Here is a 25,616-nt window from a genome sequence, read left to right as displayed (position 1 = left end):
GCTGTTATGCAATAATCTTGTAAGGCACTGACACATGTTTTCTCAATGGGTGAACTGAAAATCCCACAAAATCTGCAACAAAGCTGCAGCTCAAGTGTATACAATATGCCTTAGAGCAGTGTGGGGCGCAACTGCAAGGGGAACCACGCAGGTACTGCACGGGGCTAAAAACAATAGAAAACAGCCGTGGCGACAGCATTCGGGTGCGAACGGTGGTTGGATTGTGTCTTTCATAAAGTGGCACCGGTCGCCAATTCCTCTAAATCCTTCTCATTCAAACCGTTCACTTGGCATCACAAGCTGCTATTGTGAACTGACCCTTCAACAGCAACACAAATATACCGTTGTTGCGTCACGCCGAAACAGCTAAAGGCCGTCTACGCTGGACATGACAAAGTGACCGGTGCAAATCCTTTTGTCCTTTGTGTCAGAAGTGGCAAGAGTACTTGCCAGAGTATGTCAGAAATAGAAATGGGCCATCAGCTTACTGTCTGGGATTTGTTGCGATGCCCCGCATTCAATTTAGGTTGTCTTTAATTGCATTGCATTGTACTGCTCATGTCCAGTATAGACAAGGTGAAAGAGAAACAACTGCATGTTTTTCATTAAAAAAAAAAACCTTTTTTGATTTAGAATTGTTGGTCTACACAGAAAAAAGCCCTGCCGAGGCTCTTCCCCCGGGACGAGTTCTGTCAAGCCATTTATTAGAGCAGTTGTTTGATGAGAGAAAAATGAAATATAGTTGCAATAAAATGGATAATGAGTCTGTACAACTGCGGCATTGGAGGACTTTTAATTTACTGCACAGAACTGAGACCAACTGACCATTCAGGAAAAAGGGGTGTTAAAATGCTAAAGTTATTTAAATATTAACTATTGTTAACTGCCTTTTGTTTATTTATTAGTTATACCTACAGGATTTGGTTGTATTTTAGTACTGAAGAAGCTCTCAAGGTCTTGATTTATAATATCACGTACTGCACCCCTGAGTATTTATGACGGCTGCCAGCCTTTTTGAAAGTCCTTCACTTGCCATGAAGATGGATCTCAACATCATTGAGCCACTGTAGGGAAGAACTTAACTTGCATGCAAGAACTTAAAGTGCCCAGAGGCTCTTTTCAAAGAACAGCGGGCAACTTTAATGTTTAGGACAAACTAGAGACTGCTATCACAAAGGCTGCAAGCAGATATTGATGCTTGTGGTGGGAATATAAAGATATGTATATACGCCTTCACAGGAAATAGCGATTAATTAAGTATTTTTTTGTCTTGTGGGATACAACATCAATGAAAATACTAATATTAACTTTACTGTGTGTATATTATAAGGTAATTATTATTATTTTTTTGTTATTTTTATTTTTAACAAAAACTCTTCCGTTGGAATTAAACAAACAGTAATATTTTATATTGACCGCACACTTAAGATTTGAAATGCACTATAATTAAATTAATAAATTATATTATTTGCTGCATTTTTCCCCAGAAACACGCAGCAGTAACTTTACCATTTATTTTAAGGTTTAACACTTGTAGAGGGTCTAAAGCAAAAAAGTTGTAAAAAGTAGGTCAACTGTGCCCCCTACAAAAACTCCTTAAAGAAGGGGCATTAGGACCCTGGAGAGGCTGAGTCACGGCGTGGGGAACTGGCACAACACACCTGAACATAACACAATTAGAAAATGACAGAAAACTAGGTCACACAGGGCACATGGTAAATAAAAAACAAAACAGTCCAGGGATGTGTTACTGCATCATATATTGAACGTGTCATTCTGTATATTTGTGCATTTATTTTAAAGATGTTAATATGATATTGTACAGTATAATCTAGTGACTAGCTACCCAACACAGTGGGTAGAGTCAGTGTGCAGCTGTCACATGAAATCATGTCTGAGACGAAAACCAGACATTCTACCCACACCTCAAAAATGTCAGCTCGCCAATGTGGGAGTTTTTTGGATTCTGTAAAAAAAAAATTGAGTTGCTACAAACCCTAGTCTGCAATAAGCGCTTATCAACAGTAATTTAGAAAAAACTTCAATAAATACTTTTATGTATAATGCACTGGGTTCTCATGATGTACGTTGTCACGCATTCTATTTTTTCATGTATGATTATAAAATACTATTTAACAGAAGGTAAAATGCGTTAGATTATTATTATTTTTTATTATTGTTTACACTTATGAAATAGGTTGTTTGTCGTATGTTTGAATTGAATATACTGGTATATAAGGTGAAAAAAGAACATTTAATTATTACAATGTAATAATACATTTGTGGTTATATATTTGGGCACTATAAGATAAATAGTATCGGAAGGCATAATAAATGCATTAATGCTTTCAAAATTCATTATATATTAAGAATAAGTTCTTTTCAAACAATTAAAAAAAAATGGTTAAAGATGCATCTGACTGACATATTTATTGATTTATTTAATTTCTATACTTTTAAGTATGTGAAGTGAATGTTTAATTACAGTATAACCTCAATTATATTGTGAAACAAATTTATGATCTAACCTCAATTCACATTACTGAACTGAAAGTGAATGTATAAATGCCTTTATACTGTGTCATAACCCATGTCTATTTTTTAAAACTCTATGCTCATACCGACACTGGTCTCTCCTGTGTGGAAATTATTTGTTTCAGTTTATTTTCAATATTTTGTACGCTATTTAGTTTTATTTGTATTAGGGTAACAGAAGTTTTGACATGATAGTACGAGTATGATAGTATATAGTATGAGTATGTGCCAAACATTTCAGTATGAAACAAGACGCACATGCTCACGATTCCAAACGTTTGCGGTTTATAAGGAGATTCAAGGTGTAATCGGTGTTCTAGTGATTAATTCACACTGCTGATGTGATCGCTAAACACACCGAGCACGTGCGAGTTAACCTATTCCTCTTATTGGCAAGACATATCAGTGTCATTTTTAATGAAACTATTTAAAGGCATTATTACCCGATTCTGATATTGGTCCGATAATATTGTGCATTGCTGGATTTAAGGTCAATCATACCCTAGATGGTCCTCTGTAAAGAGTGCGGAAATGATCCCAGGCCTGAGTCTGCTGGACATCCAGAGTGGCTTCAGTCAACATCTACAGAGAAAAAAAAATATATAACAGATCAACACACTCACAGAACCAAAATACATGGCTAGAGATATTCCTAAAGACAATTAAATACATCAATGACATGTATAAAAACATGAAAAATGACGGGGAAAACTGCCAAATATGAATATGAACTGCACAACTTCTAAATAAACCCTTCAAGAATCAGAGGAGTGTTAAATGCATCGAATGTGACATTTTCATACACAAGCCTATGATGTGACAAAGACAAGTGATTAAAGCCTAACGGATGTGACATTTAAAAAAAAAAAAAAAAAAAAAAAAAGATGACATCGACAGAAATCAAGCGGGAAGAAAATAAGTTACAAAATACTTTGAGATTGCTCGCGAATTAACCGTTTATGTGCTCATATATTTCTTTTGTCATATATTTAATTTAAAGAATATACATGAATAAATATACACTATTTAATCTACAGTATGTAACATTTAGTCTCTGTTGGCCCAGATTTATAGACAGGCCCTTCTTACATAACGACACTTATTTAAAGACACATTCCAGTGTCCTTCACACCAATCAGAATCATTTCATCACTTGGTTTGGCTCAAATCGGCCTCCAGTGATCCAAAACCTCTCAGTCTCTGTCATCCAATGTCAACGACTTCTCCAGTCCCAAAGGCACAAAGTCGAGCTCAAACCCTAAAGATCTGCCAAACTCCACCCAGAGATGTTTTTCAACAGAATGTTCCAGAATTAAATCAAGTGTATCCTCACTTTACCTCACTGGGTCTCTATATAATCAGAGTCTGTTTTGAGTGGCACAAAGGACAAATGCTACTGTCACTGCAGAAGAATAAATGCAATTATTGCGCCCTCCCTTCAGCAGAAAGAAGGAGATGAACATTGTCACGCCGCTTCAGCTGTCTCTGTACGCAGGGTGCTGAGCTGGAGGACGTCGATTTCGCGTGACAGTGTTGTGGAAAAGGTAGGATAATTTGGTGAAGCGTTCATTAAATCCGTTATTTACGCACTACTTATTTAAATAAACCAATTACACACTTTTTGATAGCCCAATGTATTTCCTTGCTTAAAGAAAAAAAATAAAAAGTAAAAAGCCATTTTCTTCACCTTGAGACATCACGAGGAGAATTTCAGCCAACTAGACAAGATGTTGAAATCATTTAGAAAACGTCTGACCTACTTCTAAAGGTCTGCCATTTTCTCTTTCTTCTCAGTTAGGATCAGCCTTTTTGGTTAGATTAAACCTAATGTTTCTTGTAGGTAGCTATAAAGGGGATACGGCCTCAGAAAAATATATTATAGTAAAGGTCCTTGCACACCGAGTCTGAAATTTTCGTATGCATTTTTCATATTCGTCATTATTTCCTATCATATATCCTATCATTATTCCAATTATATTCCTAGCTTGCTACGGATGCACAAAAACAGAAAACAGCACCCGGTCCAATTTTTTGATGGATGAAACTTTTACTTTTAAGACTAACAGTGAAGTTTTGGGTCTGGTTTAGTGTACTGTTGGTGGTTACTTTTAATGGTAGTTTTAACTGCAATAAAGCATTAGCCTTACTAGGTGCCAATCACCGCACATATCATTTTTAAACTGCCATGATACGTACAAAAAAACTACGTAAAATATTGGGTAAAACTTTCATTTAAGGACTAACTTATTCTGCATTACTGTATTTTACATCCCAATATTACCCAATATCTTACCCCAAATTTAACAATGACCTTATTAACTATTAATAATCTGCAAATTAGGAGTTTGTTTTAAGGAAAACTCTTAGTTAATAGTGAATATGTGCTATAAGTTTCACCAAATGTTGCCACTCTCACATTCAGATGTTTTGGGGAAACCTAAATTCAGTAAATAAGGAGAATGAAAAACAGTGTAATGCGAAAGTAATGTAATGTAAAAAGTAATGAAACCAAACATGCCTCAAGAATTTTACACGTAAGTTCATCAAATTTCACCCTATTTAGTCCTATTTAATTTTTAATCATGGCCTAGCTTTAGGGTTAGGTTTATGTTTCAATTGAATGTTTTTGTATAGATTGTGACATCATGAGAGCAAGTTCAAATTCAAAAGCAGTTTGGAAGAAAATGTATATAGAAAAATTATTCAATTGCTTAAAATTACAATGGAAAATAAAAAACAAAAAATGCATAAAGATTATACTGACTTCTAAAGACATTGTTTTGTTAGGTACAACAATATATCTTTTTATTTGGGGACTTTTCTTGTGATTAATGCAATTGCTTAATCTGCATGTCAAGTCATTGTTTTTTTTTTTTTGCCATGTATGACAGGTTTGTATGGTTATGAGTTCATCCAAGCATGTTAAAAGCGTTTTTTGCTGCAAGAACACTGCATGCAAAGATGAAAAGGAGAGAGAAAGGAAGAAAAAGAAGTCGTCGTCCTGTCAGCTTTGTTATCATTAGCATGCAGGAGTTCTGAAGCATTGCGTGTTAATTAAAGCAAAAGTCTCCACAGGTATAATTCTGTAAGTTAGCAGGTTCCTGAAAACACGGACATGAAGAAAAGTGCTGAATTTAGCTTGTTGCAGATAACACGGTGCTTAGTGATGCTAATGGCTGAGGGTTTATTGAAGGAGAGAGAGGACGAAGGGATGCTGGAGAAGAGGAATAGGTCAAAAGGTTCGTGTCACTTCCTGTCTTGTCTTTAAGGCTCACTGTCACATTGCATAAAACGCCGAGTCTCTTGACCGACAAGCAATGAATGCTCAATGAAGAGAGAGAGAATGGCTCCAAAAGAGCGAGAAACGTGAGACAGAAATGTAGACGAGAGGGACAGAAACAAAGAAAGAAAGAGACGAGGCAGGACTGTTTCATCACTCCATTCCTGCCAATAAACAAATGAATGGAAGAAGGGAGAGAGCGTAATGCAATCATAAGCAAACTAATTTGCTTTGAACCAGCAGGGAAAAAGCCATTTACGTTTCATGGATGAATGAACACACAAAAGGCAGAGTGGAAGAGAGCTATGATTCTCCGTCGAGCTGAAGTAGAGCAGCGATGCACCTCTAAAAGTGCTGGATTTAGTCAGAGAAAAAGGAAAATGCAACGCTGTATTAAAAGGTCTGATAAATGTGAATCTAATACATTTAAAAATCAAAACTGCAATAAAGTTTTTTTTTTGCCCAATCAATTGACAATATAAATATAAAACTATTTAAAAACTATAAAAAGCTAACGTAAAGAGTTAATTATATTAAACGAATTGGACCTGGTGTAGTTACCTTTCTCCCATGAGCCTCTGCTGCAATCCCACGATGAGCAGACATCACTTTGGTCTGAAACACATGAGGTGAAAGATTACATGTGATTACAGATTATGACAAAAAGCAGTGCGGCGATACAGACTCCACAACAGATCTGTCGTAATAATTTCCCAACTACCCTAACTACTTTCATCTGGTCATAAAAAGGTGACTTTTAATTGAACATTTAGAGAAACTACTTAACAAGCTAATCTTTAAGAACTGTATTCTTTTCATTTCTAGCACACGATTATTATATAACATCATACACAGTATTACGCACTATCAATAGTTATATTTCCATATGATAAAGAGACAGTTCACACAAAAATTCTTTACCAACCCTTGTCTTCAGAACACAGATGAAGATATTCTTGATATCAGAAACCTTTCTGACGCTGCATAGACGGCAACGAAAATGACACGTTCGAGGCTCAGAAAGGTAGTATGGACATAAATAAAATAGTCCATGTGAAATCAGTGGTTCAGCTATAATGTTATGAAACTGAAAGTACTTAATTCAACATTTTCCTCTCTTCCGGGTCAGTTTCCCCCACGTTCACGAGAGTACGATGACATGCGTGTGTATTCCTCTGCTTGCAAAGATCTGGATTCCACATCAGCAGCATCACACACATTCAACTATTTTTGCTTTCTTTATGCATTACGGTTAAAACACTGACGGTGTATTTTAACAATGTCCTCACTACCTTTCTGGTCCTTAAACGTGCCAGTTGCATTATTGTCTAGAAAGCTCAAATGTCTTATGGGTTTGGAACATGAGCGGGAGTAATTCATTACAGAGTTTTCATTTTTGGGTGAACTATCCCTTTAAGGCCATATACTATATTCGCATCATAAAGTTATTTAGTTACTGTATGTACAAATTGCTTTTGCCTGTACACTTTATCATATTATTCCATTACTGAAGTATTAATTTATACATTTATTATTTCATTTAAAAGTATATCACTAATTGTCACACTTACAGAAATGTAACTTTGTAATTTTGTTTTAAGATGCAGTGCAGGTTCAATCGGCAGGGATTGCGGATCATGTGTTTAAAGACAGCTTTTAGAGTTGCTTTATTTTTGCAGTTGATCAAATATCACACTGGCTGGGAATCGTTTTTTCTTTACTCCCAAAAGAATCACTGTGGCAACACCTCCATGATTGTGGTAGCAGGGCCCTCTTTTGTGCCTGCAGCCATCAGCCTCCTATGGTTGCGACTAATACAGGTGCATGCTGAGAAAGCCATTTGCATTCCATTTAAATATACACCAATACCACATAACAGAGATCCAATTAGCGTGGATAATACATACACCCTGTATGCATATAGCACTTAAATGTCATATCACCTTTAATAGGAACTCTCTGTAGTCCCAAAGATTGTATGAGAGAGAGATGACCAATAGAAACACGATTGAACTAAAAGAAAGATTGAGTTCTTAAAGAAAGGTTGTTTCTTTGCTGATTTAATTACGATGAGCACATGACAGACTGAGAGACACCGATGGACAGACAAAAGACACAAACAAACGGTTTAGATGAAAAACGATTTAAATGAAGCGCTAAAGAGTTTGTTTAGCCAAAAGAATCATTTTTCTCAGGCGTTATTTACTCATCATTGTCTTTTCAAGCTCATATGCTTTTATGTCTTTCTCTTTACAGCAGATCATAGATCAAAAAAGGATCAAAGGTCAATAAGGCTGACTCTTTGTGGAAAATGTAACATTTCAGTACATTACTGTCTCTTCATACAGCTTTAAATGGTATGCATTCAGATTTGAAATACTGGGCAAAAGTCATGAACTACTTTCCACCTTCAAGGTCTTCTAATTGGGGAGCTTGGCTGTCATGAGTATGAACAGTTTGAACTCTTCTTTAAGAATTATTGTGGTCCATAGAAAAAAAAAATACCATGTTGAGGTAAATAAAATGTGTCCGAATTTTCATATTTGGGCGAACTCGCTGATTGTGAAACGCGACTGCCTGACTGACCTGTGCCAGAGAAGTGGAGCGCGATCGAGAGTTCTCCGTGCTGGGTCTGTCTGCTGGCCGTGAGCCCTGGTTAGATGTGCATTTGTAGCAGCTCCACGAGTACTGCCTCTCGCTCAAAACACCCACCTCTTTACGCTGAAGACACTGGCAGTGGTACAGGTGTCCACAGCTACACACAAAACAAGAGTTCAGAATGATGCTAATCATGGTCTGTTTGCGTAGTACATTTAGGCATAGTGCTACAAATATGTGATTTAAATATGGATAAGAAAAAATAAATAAATCAACAAATGTCTTTTTTTTTTAATGGCTGGATGCCAATACTGACCAAAGGCAGATATAACACTAACATTTTTAATACAGGTATTAAAATAACTATGATATCTATGAAATTAAATATGGAGATCTCATGAATATTACACATTTGATAACACTGTAAATAATCCAGCACCACTATTAATCAGGTTTAACGCTTCCACACGGTGGTTGGTTTTATTGCACCTTAACACCTGTCACAAACTGAAAAAAAAGTAGAAAATGCAGCGTGTAGCTACTACTGCCACACAAACCTACAATAGAGGAGATGGCAGGTAAAAATCATTCTGCCTGCAGCTCAAAATAGACAGCTTGCCAAGGAAGGGTGTTAGAAACCCCAGTCTCCATGAAGTGTCCATCAACAGTATAGTTCTTTTAGTAAATCTTTTGTACAGTTACGGTTGCAAAATCTCTAAATTTATATAGATATCACAAGGATATAGTTATCATAGATTCTGTCGGCCATGATAATAGTGTAGTAAAAATATTTTACAATTATAGCATTCAAAAATTGGACTGTGTTCTTGGAGTATACCGATGATTCTGTATAGGTGTGTGTACCTGAAGATGATGATCTCTTCCTCGCTCTCCTGGCGTCTCTTGTACTGCTGTAAGCAGATGTTGCAGTGGTCTTGTCTCGGGTGAAGTCCTCTACTGACCGCCTTACGCAGGTGTGACAGAGACCAGTGAAGATCTGAATTCAGTAGATTTGTGGTCGTCTCCAGCAATGTCTGAGAGAAAGAAAAAAAAATAGTAACGGTAAAAAAAATGAACGTTATAAGCTATGATTTTTAATCTGAGTTCTGAACATGATTATAACACAATATATCACTTTTCTATGTTTTAAAATAAAATCATCAAGATAAAAAAAGGATCAACTTTGCTATTTCGGTGTAATTGATGAGCAAACACTTATTTCTTCACAACCACAGGCAATGGAAACAAATTCTCCATAACCAATGAAATTATGGCCCTGAAACCAATGAGACATGTGAAACGACTCGGAATCGAAAAGGGTTCGCTTAAATGTTTCTTTTCTATCACAATCAAATCTCTTTTGAAATTTGTGAAATGGATTAACACTTGAGCTTGCGCTGACACTAAAATTGGCTCAGTTTATTTTCATGAGCGGAAGAATTTCTGTTAATCTACACCGTCTCCTCACCAGAGGCAATGTGTTTCAGCAAGGTCATATAAAAAGACTGAGGAGTGGGAGAGAGAGAGGCTTGATGTATGTTACTTCATTTTGCTGTTAGTGCAGCATTGTGAGTACACACACACAAACACACACACACACACACACACACACACACACACACACACACACAGGGAAGCATTTAACCCTGACAAACATTTCTGAGGATTGAAGAAAACATACATTTCAAAATATTTCATCAGCTATCAAGGCAGTTCATTCAAGTGTACGTGTGTGTGTGTGTGTGTCAAATGTATACCAGGACAAGCTTTCTTAAGGTGTTGTTCAAGTGTGTATATTTATGTTTGTAATTTATGTCTCAATTTTGTGGCTGCATGTTATTTACTGCGCTGATGTCAAGTGGCGAGTGTCAAAAGCAAGGCGAAAATGTGTGTGTTTGTGTGTGTGAGAAGAGAGAGAAGGAGAGAGAGAGAGAGAGAGAGAGGGGAATCAGGTGGTATTCTTGCTTTGCTCGCTATTTCCTTTGAATGACAAGCTGAAAATTCCCATTGGTCATGGAAGGGAGAGTGCAAACATACACTGACACACACTTACTTCCACAGACAAACTGAGAGACCGCATAACTGTATCTACCGATAGTTTAAACAGACAGAGAAAAAACTGCTAAATCCTTTAACGTTTAGTAGCATGACAGTAGCTCAGCAATAGGACATTCTCCAAAAACATCTGTGAATCTTTTTAGTGAACTGGTTAGCTAAAAAAATACTTGGGCGTTTAGAGAAGTCCATTTATGACATTTTATGCCTATAATTAAGTTTAAGACATGTTTTATTCAGATGTTTTTGCAGTAGTTGTTTAAATGTAAATGCAGTGTTAAGGTTTGATGTAAGTACCTTTCGGGTGAGATCTAATAAACTCTAAACTGTCATCTAATAGTTAGACAACTAAACTACATTTTAATTGACCAATTTAGGCAGCTACTTTAGCTAAAGGGTAGCGTAACTGGAATTTAACTGCTCTGAAATATGAGTCATGTTGCTTAGCTTGGCAAGCTAATGTTTTTTACATTGCCAAATATCAAATAAAGCTCTTTCCAAATAAACTAATTTGCCTGATTCACTGGGAAACCTCCACTCCAGTAACAAGGACAGTCTTTGAAAGTAAAAAAAGCTGCATTGTATTTAATATACATCAAAGCTAAATTCAAAACCTATAAATACACATTCTAAACTAGTGATGATACAGGACATCTCTATAGGTCACTTCTTCTAAGTAATTCTATTTAGTATATTGACCAATTCTCACTAGTTGCTAACTAGTCGCCAGCTGCTTATTAACATATTGGCTGTTTAATAGTATTATAAAGCAAATATTTTGCTTAAGCAAATTTTACATCCTAACCCTACCCAATAACTAAATTTAACAAGCAGTAGATTACTATTAATAAGCAGCAAATTAAAAGTTTAGAAGAGGCGAAAACCTTGGTTAATGGTTTGTTAATAATAAAAAAATCAACCTTTAAATAAATCTATTAAACAAAAGAAATACATTTTGACTGTTTTCTGAGGTCCACTGTTATCATAACGCAGAGGTATGCAAATGCATATTTTTATGGCTGGCAGGCAGGCAAGCATTTTTTTATGACATTTTTCTTGGACAAACATTTTATGGCCCTATGCTTTCAACATACATAAATAAATATAGAATATAAATATAATTACACGCTGTAGAGGTAAAATTTTTGTGTCATATTGGTCCCAAAGTGTACAAATCTGAAAATAACACCTTTGCATTTTCGTGTGTACAGCCAATCTCGGCTCCATTAGATTTTATTATTAGATTTACTAACTTGTGTTGGGTTTGTATACAACGCTCAAGGTTTTCATGAGCAGAATTGTCTTCTGCACATACAGGCCAGGCATGTATACTACAGCGTTTTGACTCGGTTTCAGTGGTTTCTTGAGATGATGCCGTGTTTACGGAAGAACAAGAAAACAAAGATCGGATAGGGAAAGCTCTTGCTTCGTGTGAATGAGTCCTTATAGATTGTATTTTTTAAGAGATTGAGAAACAACCTTTCAACTCCCTGTAACTGCAAATCCAACATCACGTACACACTAGCAACAGTAATTCTGTGTTTGACATCCGGAAACATGGCCCGTGCATTTCAAAGGTTGCTAAAGCTCTTAAAAATCTGCAGTTCGATTGCTACTTGATTCAGCATTTATTTAGTCATATACAGAACGGAAGGCAATATAAGGGAACGCGCTGAAGTCTGCCGATTTCTGGATGCAATTAGCCTACAGGGGATGCTAAGGTGAAAAAAGCAACTCTTCACACTAACAAACCAAAGTCTATAGAAGAAATTAGCATTGCAAAAAGATGTCAATAAGTGTCTGACGAGTTCAGTTGAATTTCAGACAACAAAGTCACTTTATTCTTGCTTATTTTGTCTTGACTTTGAAAAATAACAAGTAAAGCCTTTTATTAGCGAAGTCGAAACCAGGGGATAATAACACTATAATAACACTAAAACACAAATAAGAATAAACGCTTCAGAAGTTTTCCGGCAGCTTTAAAGAAAGTTCCGTGAGGGCTTGAGATGTGGGAAACTATTTATGGAAAAGTATTTAGTTGTTCATTAAGTAAAACTGTAGGGTGTATGTGTGTGTGCCACTGATAACCATTACGAGACCTAAGACGTTCAGAGAGCCTCTTCAATTATGCGCTTGTTAATTAATGAAGAAACAGCCATTAATGAGTTCTCATAACACTCCACCCTCAACTGACCCGATTAAAGCAGCTGTGAGGATAAGCTGGAATAAGTTAAGTATGATAGTTCATCTGAAGGGCGTCGCTGCCTAAAAAGCTATTAAGAGGGATTGAAAAGGTACAGTAGTTGTGTGTGTGTGTGTGTGTGTGTGTGACCCATCACTGGGATATTTTTATGAATATTGCTGAAATACTGTATGTCCTAACTACTCTCTTAATAGTTAATACTTATTTTATTATTATTAAAACCCCTGTTTATAATATAGGTTATTGGTCAAATTTAAACTACTGGCATGTTAGAAATTAGCATGAAAAAGACAATATTAAAAACTGGTTATGAGCCAATAATAAAATCAATAAATACTGCCCCGAAATTTGCTAAATGTATACCAGAAACAGCTTGATCTCAGCAACAGATCTTCATTACCTTGTAATTCATTCAAAAAATAAAAATAACACAACTAGAATGGTAATTGAAGGTTTTTTTTTTTTTTTTTAATTCTGATCACACTGCCAAAGTTTTCCTTATAAGCTTCCCAGTGCAAATTTCTGAAGTTTCTTAAATCAATATATATATATATTTCCACAGAAAAGTTGGTTTATGATGAAAACTAGAACAAATATCGGACAATACTTTCTGCTCTCAATTAAGTCCATTTAATTTTAATACAAGCAGAAACACTGCTTTAATAAGCACACGTAAACATTAATTCAAGTCAAAAAAAAAAACAAAAAAACAATTAAAACGCGAAAAATAAAATGTCTGTCTGTTTTATCACAGGGCAAACACACACTTTAGCGGCAGTAAATATTCTCAACGCTTGCTATTCTTGCTATTCTTTTTCAAAGGATCTCACCTCCACATCTCATTCCAATTATCACACAATACACTGTGAATTTAGCTGCTGTAGCTTCAGCTGTGAGAACAGTAAGAGAAGATCTCATTATAATTTAACAGAGCTAAATGATGTATCTTTCTATGCTGCTGTCTGAAACCAGCAAGTGTGCAATTAGCATGAAAGTAAGACATGAATGATGTATTATGGGTAGCTATACTATGTGAACATATTTAATAATTCATCTTGCGAGTCAGGCTCCGCATCAACGGCTCACAAACACTGCACTACTCCCTAATACGAAGTTAATTCATTAATTCATTAAACAAAAACCTTGATGACTACAAATGTGCCATTCACAGTGTGAGTGAAAGGGATATGCCTTTAACAATAACTTTTGAACAGGATGATGGTGTGTATTTTTTTATTGTATTTTTTTTTATTTAGTACTGCCTTTAGAAGCTACTGTGTGCTACTGTTTCTCAATTTCTACAATTTGACCATCAATTAAAAAAAAAAAAGTTTACAATACCCATGTTCTTTATTAAATATTTTCACATTTTGTAATAGCTGTGTATGAACCTCTCAATTGCCCTCAGTGTGAAAAATCAGTCACTGCTGGAAAAGGTTTAAAAAGGCAGAAGATGCTGGAAAAACCAAGGAACGTGCAAAACCTTGAGGATTTTGCTGATACAAAACGGGCACGAGCTACTAAAACACATAAAAACCTAATATTGAATAAATACATCTTATTAGTTTTTGTTAATATTTTAAATATATTATTTATATCTTCCTTTGTGTTTCAGATTGCTCATGAAATCCCTCACACACACACACACACACACACACACACACACACACACACACACACACACACACACACACACACACACACACACACACACACACACACACACACACACTGTACGAGAACGCAAGACAAAGACAATAAATATGCTTCATTATGGTGCAAGAAATAAAGAAAGCATTCAACAATAAACAGCTGATGAAGCCAAATTGTTATGTAATACACACACACACACACACACACACACACACACACAATACCTGTTCATAGTTGAAGGTTTCTAGCATCCCTAAAATGAGTCCCTGAATCTCAGCCAGCTTTCCTTTCCCATACACAGGGTCCTGCAGGAGAGAACACATACAGGAGATAAATGATTTTCTCATAGCTTTGATCACACCAGCAGAAACCTGGGTCTGTCTGTTCAATGTAAATGTTAAAGGCATGTTCTGCAGTAAACCAACCTAAGCACAAATCAGAGAATAAACACAGTATGTGCTGTCAGGCTGCATTCACAATGACAGCTGATAACTCTCAGATGAAGCGGTCTCAAAAATATGTCACGCAAACACACACACACACACACGCACACAGTCATCACTAGACGTTATCACAGGACTGCACACAATTTTGCCCTCGGTAGGAGCTCAAATTGACGCAGTCAAAAAGATGAAGACCTTGAAGACAATCTCTCTCTCTCTCACACACACACACACATACAGTAATCTGTTCATTCTTAGGGACAAAATGGTACACACATTCTGTTATTATTAAGGGGAAAAAAACACGAATGGGGCATAAAACTTTGTTGTTATAGTATACCTCCTCCACAAAGAGGAATGCAGCCAATTCTCCAAAGCCAAAACCGCTTCCCTCCGGAGAGACTGTCACTCACACAAACACCTGGAATATCTCATCTCTGGAGCTCAGGTTTGAAACCCAACACATGTTCTACACGAAGAATGAAAACTATCAAAACTCAATAAATGTAGCTCTTTACAATATACTATCTCTTATGGAGCCCTTGGCATATGGGACACCCTTCTAATCCACAGGGGCCCCAATATGGGACTAATGAGCCAAATTTGGTTTTATATATTTTTGTTTTATATCATGTTTTTTAATGGCTAAATCTAGAACAATATAACTCTGCATAGAAGGTGCATAAATGACAAGTCCACAGTGGGTCTACACAGACTTTCTAATGCTGCTCTGAGGCTGAATACATTTTCGGTATTTTTTTTTTTCAAAATACACACATCGCTTAAATCACTTTTTTCACATGCTTACTAGATTATTTAATTTGTCAGTGTATAAGCCTAGATTTAAGGGAGAATTTCTCACTAATTCCCACTGCAGTACCATTAACACCACATTTCAAATGATGCATTATGTTTAATGGTATAAATTTGCAGTATAATTTTTGGAATGATGGCTGACTTCTTTACGTAATAAATAATTTGAAAGACAATTAAATACAATAACTATAATAATTTTCTTCACACATTACATATCCCAGGAGTGCTCCGCAGCCATTACTCCTCCAGTCTTTAGTGCAATCCTGTTCATCTTCAAAGGAAAATCATTTATTAAAAACAGAAATGTGTCATTTGAACTTCCTTCAAACCACTGAACGCAAGTTTAATTCATGTTCACACAGTAAATATGGAAATTATGTTAATTTTAGTTCGGATAATAGTTTTTTACCATGGAGTTATTTTACTATTACTAAAATTACATATGCATTATTGGTAAAATAATAATAAAACTACATATTTAGAATTACAAAGGGCCATGCAGTCACTGGGAGCAACTATAAAGCTTCTTTAAGTTGTACAATATGACTACTGCTTCAGGAAGAGACAGAGAGACGCTCTACTAATTAGTCCAGCGTGTTTGACTCAGATGAGCGTCCTTGACTAAACTTCTTAATAGATATGCATGCCACTCCTGTTGCAGGTGTTATTCAGCTTCCCAAACAACAGCTATCCCTATTCAGACACCTTGTAAACAAGCTGCAAACAAATCCAAACACCCATGGACAATCAAAAAAAGAATTTCAAAATCGTGATTTACAGGTTCATTATACAAATATAATGCCCCTTTACACTCCATCCACCCACATATCACAGCATGTGAGATATAAAAACAAGACCTATTAAGAGAGATAACATGGTTGTTATAACGTAGAGAGGCTTTGCTGATTGAAACAACATCATCAAACTTATTCAGACTGACCAGAAATGTGATAAAAAAACTTGATATCTTTGTAATGCATTTCTCTAGGTCATTTTTTTTCTTGTGGAAAGCCATGTGAATTCAATAGTGGATGATCTGATTTTCTGCTGGGGCAAAAGGAAATACAAACATTAGATTTGCTAGAGTCTCTAATGCACTTTCCTGTAAAGAAGTTTACTCTGCGGCAGTATATTTTACTTCACTTGTGAGAAGGGTTTATATGCATAGCAAATGAATATTGGTAAATGAGCCAAACTATCCAAATTGGGAGTATTTGGCTCCTCTGATCTGTGTCTGGAGAAGTGGGTATACTCCCCACTGAAAATGCCAGCTAAACCTGCTGCCTTCACCTGCCTGCACATACTACTACACCACGGCTAATTTTTTAAGCTTCTGGCCATTTGTAACTTCAATGGTCAATACTGAAAATATTGTGTCTAAACTGTAGAGCACTTAAAATTAATCTACTTATTTGAACTCTTGCATAAAATCAACGTTGAATTGGTTTTTCATTGGGGAAAATGAACTCTCGTGTTGCTTAACTGGGCATAGTGTTATACATATTAAAAACTGCTTTTTACTGCAGTATATTTCTTCTTCGTGCAGTTATGTTAACTTATTTCTCAACAAGATTCTCTCATACACAGACGGGCTGCGTGAGCCTCCCCTGACGCGATGTGTTAGGCCACTTTCAATAGACTTTGCTAGAGCTAGCTGTTTTGAACTTACTGTTTGAACACGTTAGTTTACATTTACTGAAAAGATTAAAAGAGCTCACCAGTTTAATAAATTGCTGGTCGTAAAAAAAAAAACAGCTTCTTTTAATTTTGAAGATACTATTTTTGCTATAACCTCATGTGCTGATTCAAATAAGTGATCAATAATGAATTATTTTATCGCTCTGCACACCTCCCCTGACATGCTCTCACGCATTAACAGGTTGCAGCATCTCGCTCTCTCTCTCTGTCGGCATCCTCTCAGGCGAGAACGCAATCATATTTCAAAGCAAGCCGGCGTCACGGTCCTGAAGGTCTTTACAGGGTGTTTTAGGGAATTTTTGCATTAATTCACATGCGATTGAATTAGCTATTCGTGTGGTGAACTTTCATGATTTTAAAGTGCAGGACAACACACCACTGAGTAAAAAATTAAGATCTCCACTATGAACGCCATGATCTCTGGAGTCTACATCCTCAACATGCCATCTTGTTTTCTAGAAATATCTGTAGTAGATTAGTAACGTAGGTAAACTATTCCAGGTTAAATCAGGTAATATAATCAGTAATCACCGTAAAACCCTTCATAACTTACTTTATTACAATCTTCATTATCTGGCAGTCAATGGGACAGTCAAAAGACTCCAGCTATTCAGATGAACAAAGCTTTCATAGGTTTGGAACGAGATTGGGGTAAATGATTAACTCTTTCTCGCCACTGGCAAAATATATTATAATTAGGTTACAACGCTTTCCCACCAAAGAAGATTTTTAGGTCAATCCCTGTTCTACGTTGAGGTAAGGAAAGCTCTAGTGCACATTCTGAATGAGTTACAGGACTTCCTGGGTTTACCAGGCCGGAAAAAGTCAGAGTAGGCTAGTCAGTGACCTTTACAGACACATCTCTAGTTATGTCGTGGATAGACAACTGTTTAAATCACTGATGGGGGAAAGATTCAATGTAAAATTTTTCATTTTTGGGGTGAAGTATTCCTACAAGCTACAAATGCAGTTTAACAAATCTAACCAAGAGTGCGTTTTTAAAGCAGCATTAGAAGTAGCTCACTTCCCAAAACCATAGCTCCGATGAACATTTGCAAACAGCTTCAGCGCCAGCTCGGTCCAATGAAAACCACCGCCCCCCCTCTCTTAGAATTCAATGGAGCGCAAACTAATTGGAAATCAATTCTAAGCCTTGAATTACAAAATAATAATAAATACAACAATATGCAAGCACAGTGCGTACAGCTGCAGGTGCCCCTGCCCAGGTGTAAGTGCACATTCAAGACGACACCTGTTGATTATGTAATATATTGATTGCCATCATTCGTTAGTATCACTTGATAGGGTTCTTTCTAACCTTTCCTGTTCCTTGTCAGTGGTGCATTTGCATTCACAGCAGAGCACTAATGATTACACGCTGTGAGCAAATGCCATCAAATGTCACCATCAGCAGCCGGGCAGAACCAGAGCTGCTCAGATAGATGCTGAGGCAGGGAGATTAATGAATCAACATGGGCCACAAAAAAAAGAGACTATTACTGAATCATAATGAACATGAACAATGTCAAAAACTGTAGTGACAGCAAATGTTTTGTCTTAAAATTTAAGTTCAAAAGTTGGGTTAAGTAAGGGAATGGGGATATGTTTTAAACTCTTCTGTTCACCAAGGCTGAATTTATTTGATCAAACATGTAGTAAAACAGTAATATTGTAAAATTTACAATTAGTGTTTTTTATGTGAATATTTTTAACACGCTGAATTTTCAGCAGCCATTACTTCAATCTTCAGTGTAAAACATTCCTTCAGAAATCATTGTAATATGCCGATTTGTGACTTAAGAAACATTTCTTCTTATTGTTATCAATGTTGAAAACCCTTGCACTGCTTCATATTTTTCAGGAAGCCAGTATTCTTGTGCTCAATACTGGCTTTATTGATACTTTTGATCAATTCATGATCATTCATGCTGAAACATACACATCTTTTCAAGGAAAAGGGTACTTCAAAATCCTATGCAAACCAATAGAATTCAGAATGGTTCCATTTATTGTGATTGCAATTAAAAAAATTATATTGCATTTTGATCCTTTGCATCATAACTGATGTGTTTTAACATCTTATGAATAGTAATCTTATATATTTGCATATCGCCATTTTTCAAAAAATGTCTAACAGAGGCACTTAAATATAAGAAATAATTAGTTTTTTGTTAGTTTTTTTGATGATCTGATCTAAAAGGAGAACTGTTTACTCCAAATAATTACTAACAACAGCTTTATCACTACTTAAAAATACTACACATCAGTTAAGTGTATAAAGCATCTCTTTATTCTCTTTAAACTATATAGTAACTCTTTGCATATGAGCTACAAAAAAAAAAAAAAAAAAAAGTTAAAATTAAAGAAGAATGTACTATATGCACAAATAAAATGATACAATTTCTAAACTATAAACTAATAGTTTGAAAGTAAGTGGTTTGTCATAATTACCAAAAAATATAAAATGTGAACAATGGTTTATCTTTATAAATTAAAAAAATAATAATAATTTAAGAACCGATTCAAAGGAATTCACAGATGTTCTAATGACAGCAGGCTGAAGCAGAGTGCTGGTGTGATAGCACTGATAAGGAAGGGGGGAATGGATGATCGATGGGGGAAGCTGACAGCACTGAATATGTGCAGATGAAAACAGATAAAGGCCTTCCACTGCCCAAAGCCTCAACCGATTCATGAGTTGCAGCATCGATCTTACGGAGAACAGAAATGTGTGTGTGTGTGTGTGTGTGTGTGTGTGTGTGTGTGTGTGCGTGCGTGTTTGTGTGAGAGTGTACCAGCTACACAAGGCTCTGAGCTGAAAAGCAAATTTGCTGTCCATCAATCCAAATATGAGAACTAACACTGGATTCGGAGAAAGATTGCAACAAAAAATATATTCATAAAAAAAAAAAAAAAAACATTTGTAGAGCAACTGTTCCTATTTAACACTATATATATATATATATATATATATATATATATATATATATATATATATATATATATATATATATATATATATATATAGCATATCTTGCCATACTGAAAAGACTGAATCCCTCAATCCAAAAAAAGGATTTTCTCAAATCAGTTCATAACATAAAGGTCAATATGCATGTACTGAACAAAATTCTAAAAGAAACCATATTAGAAAATATGCTTGTAAATAAAAATGATGAATACTGAGTGAAGTTTGCATAACATAATGTACACATTAAAAACAGCAATGAGGTTTCTTTACAAAGGTAAATTAAGGAATTACATTTGCTTGATTATTCAATTCAACTTGTTCATCATCGTGTCAGTGTTGTATTTGCACGAACAGCCTAGTAACGAAACTCGCTCTGTTTGTCCTTTGACGGTTACCGTAGCAACGTGATGGCGACGTGTGTAGATATAACTAGCTCAACTTAATAAAAACATAATGGTCCATTGTGTAAGGTCTTTGTACACTTCTGAGAACATAGTTACATATAAAAGTGCACAGTGTATAAAGTGATTGTCTCTCAAATGAAAGAGAAATGAGTTCCAAGCTGTTCCGCATTGACGGCAAAATGAAACATTAGCATACTGCCCGCCCATTGGTTGTTATTCTCGCTCTGGGTCTGAATGAAAATGCAGGAATTAATTATTTGCAACTAGGCGCTGCTTTTAAAAGTTTCAAATGTTTGAAAGCATCAAGACGGCAGATTTGTTGACGTCTCCAGAGCGGCTGAATTCAGAATCTGTGTAAATGTCTATGTGAGCGTCTCAACAGTTTTGCACAAATAAGAGGCATGGGATTTTGAGCTTGAGCCTGCTACCCCATTGTCAAGTCAGAAGGCTTTAAGTCTTTCCAAACAAATCCCACAAAGCCCACAGAACAATAACATCTCACACGTACCACAATCACTGGAACACACAGAGCGACCTCTGAACCGTTTAGAACCAGGCAGGCATAAAAAAAAAGGCTTGTTTTAAGCTAAACCGCATGAGCTGGTAAAAAAACCCAACAACAACAACATAATGTAGTTACCTGTAGGATGCGCTGAATGATGGCAGGTGGGGCGATAAAACTGGACATGCTGTTTAGGACTTTCATAGTGAGCTCTTTCAAAGCTGAGGAAAGAGAGACACAATCAGGACTGGATGAACTCATTATACACCTGTGCTTCTCTAAGGTCTGTTCATATGAAAAAGACTTGACATTATTTTGAATTATTTTCACTTTTATTGCCAGTTACTGCCAGTTTCGTATTTCCTATAAGGGCCAGGGTTAATGTATTTATTATCAAACTAAAACTAGTGAAAATCCAGTCTTCTTATAAAACTTGTTTATTGCTAAAAAAAAAATAATAATTTTTTACACCAAAAACAATCATTATCTTATTCAACCTTCAAATGTAGCAGGAAAACTCCTACAGTACTTCCAAACGGGATCATCACTATTACAAGAAGTTACACATTCATGTCTGAAAAGTAATATAACAAAATAATATGGATGTTTTTATTTATTTATTTTTATTTTTGTCTTAAGTCACTGGAATATACTTTTAGCAAAAGCCAAAGATACATTGTATGGGTCAAAATGATCGATTTTTATTTTTTTGCCCAAAATCGTAGGATATTAGATAAGATCATGTTCCATGAAGATATATTGTAAATGTCCTACTGTAAATATATTAAAACAATTTTTGATTAGTAATATGCATTGCTAAGAACTTAATTTGGACAACTTTAAAGGTGAATTTTCAAATGTTTGTATCTCAGCAAAATATTATTTATTCAGCTTATATTTGTATAAATCTCAATTTCATAAAAATTTCACTTATGAAAGTGGTCCAGGGTCTCACTCTCTCACACACTCACACACACACACACACACACACACACACAGACATTTTAATATATATAAATGCCTCTTCCAACATCACAACTTGATAACTTGGCAAAATTGAGTTCCCTTATAATTCTTTTGTAAATGAGTTTCCGACTCCATTTGAAGGCTGTATAAATCTAATTTAATGCACACACACTATAATACCAGTTATTAAAAGTTACTGGAAAAGAGTACCTTTGTCATAATTTCAGAAGAAAGAGAAAAAATATCATAGATCAGAATGAGGGGCTATTTTATACTGTTAAATATATTTTTTCTTATAGGGACATTGGAGTTACAAAGGTTGAGGACAGCGGATACACTGTGGATACGCTTGTGTGTGTGTGTGTGTGTGTGTGTGTGTGTGTGTGTTTGTCTGACCCTCTGAGGTGTGTTTGGTGTCGGCTCCTTTGAGTAGTTTCTGTGGTGACATCATCGCCTCAAGGAGTGGAAACCACAGAGCCTGACAGTGACAGAAGATTGACGTACACACACAGGGAGAGAGAAAAATGTAAAACCGGGAATAAGAAGATCAATACATCCTGTTCATGAAAAATACAGCACGCACGCACGCACACACACACACACACACACACACACGCACACACGCACACACACGCACACACACACACACACACACACACACCTCTCTCTGCTGCTGGTTGAGACCGCTGGAGCTCCTCTGACACAAAGCAATGATGTCATGCAGAGCTTCCTCCACTCTTTGTAACGGACTCGGCACTTCATCACCTGACTCCTCCTCCTCACCACCGGGCTTGTGTGCCTCTGAGCCTTCCAGGGCAAGTTTGTGGAGTTTGCCTTTCAGGGTCTGAGAAGTAGAAATCAACAGATCGATAGCGCATTTCCACCTGCCCTTTCTGTCTCACCAGGGATATTTAAGACACTGTTCTCTGAAACACCATCTAAATGAGCAGGCCATTCCTGACGGCGCTTTCACACCGGTGTTTTAACTCAAAACAAGGCACGGTTCTCATAAAAACACGGTCACGTAAAAGCTGCCATGCAAAACGTATACGGCGCTGAACCCAAGTATGCCTGGCGGTCTGAATTTGAATTATTTTGTGAACGCAAATTCGGGTGCACGCTTTTTCAGGAAGTGACTTACATGGGCATACATTTTAGCCTGATGCTGAAATGTTAATTCGACAAAACACACATGAGGAATGAAAGCTAGCATGTAGGGTAATTGTGCTTAGCGAGTGCAGTCAGAGCAGCAAAAGCCACGTTTCTGCAACACACATAGCGAACATGCAAGTGTCTTTGAGCAGTTCAGAACTAAATGAATAGCAATTAAGAAAATCAGATCTTTATTTCTAAAAAGGTTAAAGCCAGATTTATGCTCCAAAGTCAAAGATGTTTAATTTTCCTTAAATATATCTTAATAGAAAAATGTATTTCTTAGTTTCTGCATGTTATAACTATATTGTATGTTATCAAATTCAGTCTCATCTGTAAAAAAAAAAAAAAAAAAAAAAAGTATTAACCATTGGTTTCACAAAGTAGCATAAAGGTAAATGACGAAAATGATTAAAACATATATAGCACACATCACTGCCATGGCAGAAATACAACTATATGGTTTAAAGGTATCTGTATAAAAAACATTTAGTATTAATGCACACATGCTATAGCTTAAATCACAAAAATACTGTAATTACATTGCAAAACAATTCATTTCTATATTAATAATATTTTAAAATACATAGTGTAAACTATAATTTGTAGAGTGAAAAGCCTTCTGATTGTATGGTTTCTCCTGTTTGTCAGTGTTGTTTAATCCATCTTTAAACTAGTTTAAGTCACTGATTCATTAGTGTTGTTCTCTGAATGCAAGCGCTTCTCACCGGATCTGACCGAGATTCATCACCGAACACGGCTGCTCTGAGCTTGCTCCGAGCCGAGTGGATAAATGGTTCGTGTTGCGTGCTTCAAATGAGTTTCGTTATATACATTACATTGAACATTTATCAAACTATAAGTTAGATGGCATGTAGGTACGAAGTTACTTATTGTCAACAGAATGAGGCCATCAAAATAAAATGAGTTGTTTTTCATATTTTTATGGAAACTGCGATTTGATTTAGTTTTTTGATTTAATCAAAAATTAAAGTTGCATTTATTTCCAAGCGATGTAAACACACAATGTAAGTCTATGCTGTCATTACAAGATAAAGTATTAATTTAGGTAAAACTTTAGTATAGTGACTAACTCTCACTATGAACTAGTTGCTTATCAGCAAGCCCATTAATCACATATTGGATGTTTATTAGTATTAATAAAACATATATTCTGCTTCCCCGTATTCTACATCCCTAATCACAATACCTAAACTTAACGACTACCTTACTAACTATCAACAAGCAGCAAATTAGAAGTTTATTGAGGCAAAAGTCATATTTAAAGGTCTGTTAATAGTTAGAATTAGACCTTAAAATAAAGTGTGAGCTCATTTTCTTACTGAGCCCAAACCTTTGAATATATTTTGTGTAAGCTGGTGATCTATAATCCACACAGTGCAAAAAAGTCTGTAAGTCCAAGGTATATATTCATTCATGTAGTTATGTCACATCTCACTTTTCAGCATCTTTAGTCATGATTGCCAGTTTTGACATTTGACTTTGAAAAAGCCCAAACTCGCTGACATTCTATTAAATGCTGCTACATTACAGCTGTTTTTAAATGCAAAAACATGCCCTGAAAGAACATCTGCTTACTAATGTTTTGCTTGACTCGCTCTGACATTAATAAAATAGTTCATTATGGAATATATGCATGAGACAGGGGCCAGAGCATATGATTAACTGTGTTCTTTTTTTTCAAATAATTATTTAAAAAGCAACATGTTGAACTGAGAGTCTTCGAAATAGAATAATAAAAAAGGCTGGCAGCTCAGTATGTTCTCATTTAAAAATGTAAAAAGTTCAGATGTGTATTTAGCGGGGTTTTTTTGTCTAATTTGGATCCAAAAAGACTACAGTGCTCCTAGTTCATTTTAACACTTCTGAACATGAGTAAATCTATTCTGTACAATATATATATTTTTTTTTTGCAGACTCTGCCTTTGTAACGCTTTACATTAGTAAGATAAATGCTTTTTTTTTTTAAATCAGTTGAACTGAAAGATGATGTATAACAAAAAGAAGACATCCAGTCATTTCAATACACTGAATGCATGCTTTGGAAGGGACTGCAATAGGAAAGAATGTTAGAGATGAAATATTGTTTTATGTGTTTTTCAGTAAACACAAAGACATTGCTAATGTTAAGTTATCTTGGACATTTAGAGGATCTTCTCCTTTTTGTTCAATATATAGGTTATGTGTAAAGATTAACACAGCTGCTTGTTAAATCACAAATTACACTCCAGTAAATGCTTAAATAACTATTGGGTCCCATATTAATAACATTTAGTTGACAAATGTAATTACGTTGAACATAAATTGACCCAAGCCAAC

General features: G+C 35.7%; 1 protein-coding gene across 2 annotated transcripts in view; it reads right to left on the bottom strand.

Annotated features, from left to right (window-relative positions):
- The window catches only part of vps8 (VPS8 subunit of CORVET complex), an 89,935-nt gene that overhangs the window by 11,784 nt on the left and 52,535 nt on the right, over nucleotides 1–25,616 (bottom strand). For both annotated transcript variants that reach the window (XM_043237951.1, XM_043237958.1), the window contains 8 exons: nucleotides 22,786–22,968; nucleotides 22,521–22,602; nucleotides 21,297–21,379; nucleotides 14,549–14,629; nucleotides 9,278–9,447; nucleotides 8,402–8,570; nucleotides 6,377–6,430; nucleotides 3,037–3,117 (listed from right to left, as the gene is read on the bottom strand). In XM_043237951.1, coding sequence (XP_043093886.1) covers nucleotides 3,037–3,117; nucleotides 6,377–6,430; nucleotides 8,402–8,570; nucleotides 9,278–9,447; nucleotides 14,549–14,629; nucleotides 21,297–21,379; nucleotides 22,521–22,602; nucleotides 22,786–22,968 — 903 coding nt within the window. The remainder of the gene's footprint in view (nucleotides 1–3,036; nucleotides 3,118–6,376; nucleotides 6,431–8,401; nucleotides 8,571–9,277; nucleotides 9,448–14,548; nucleotides 14,630–21,296; nucleotides 21,380–22,520; nucleotides 22,603–22,785; nucleotides 22,969–25,616) is intronic.

Source organism: Puntigrus tetrazona, chromosome 1, assembly GCF_018831695.1.
Source record: "Puntigrus tetrazona isolate hp1 chromosome 1, ASM1883169v1, whole genome shotgun sequence".
Taxonomy (NCBI): Eukaryota; Metazoa; Chordata; class Actinopteri; order Cypriniformes; family Cyprinidae; genus Puntigrus; species Puntigrus tetrazona.
Note: the sequence above shows the minus strand (reverse complement) of the source record. Positions and strands in the feature narration are given on the sequence as shown.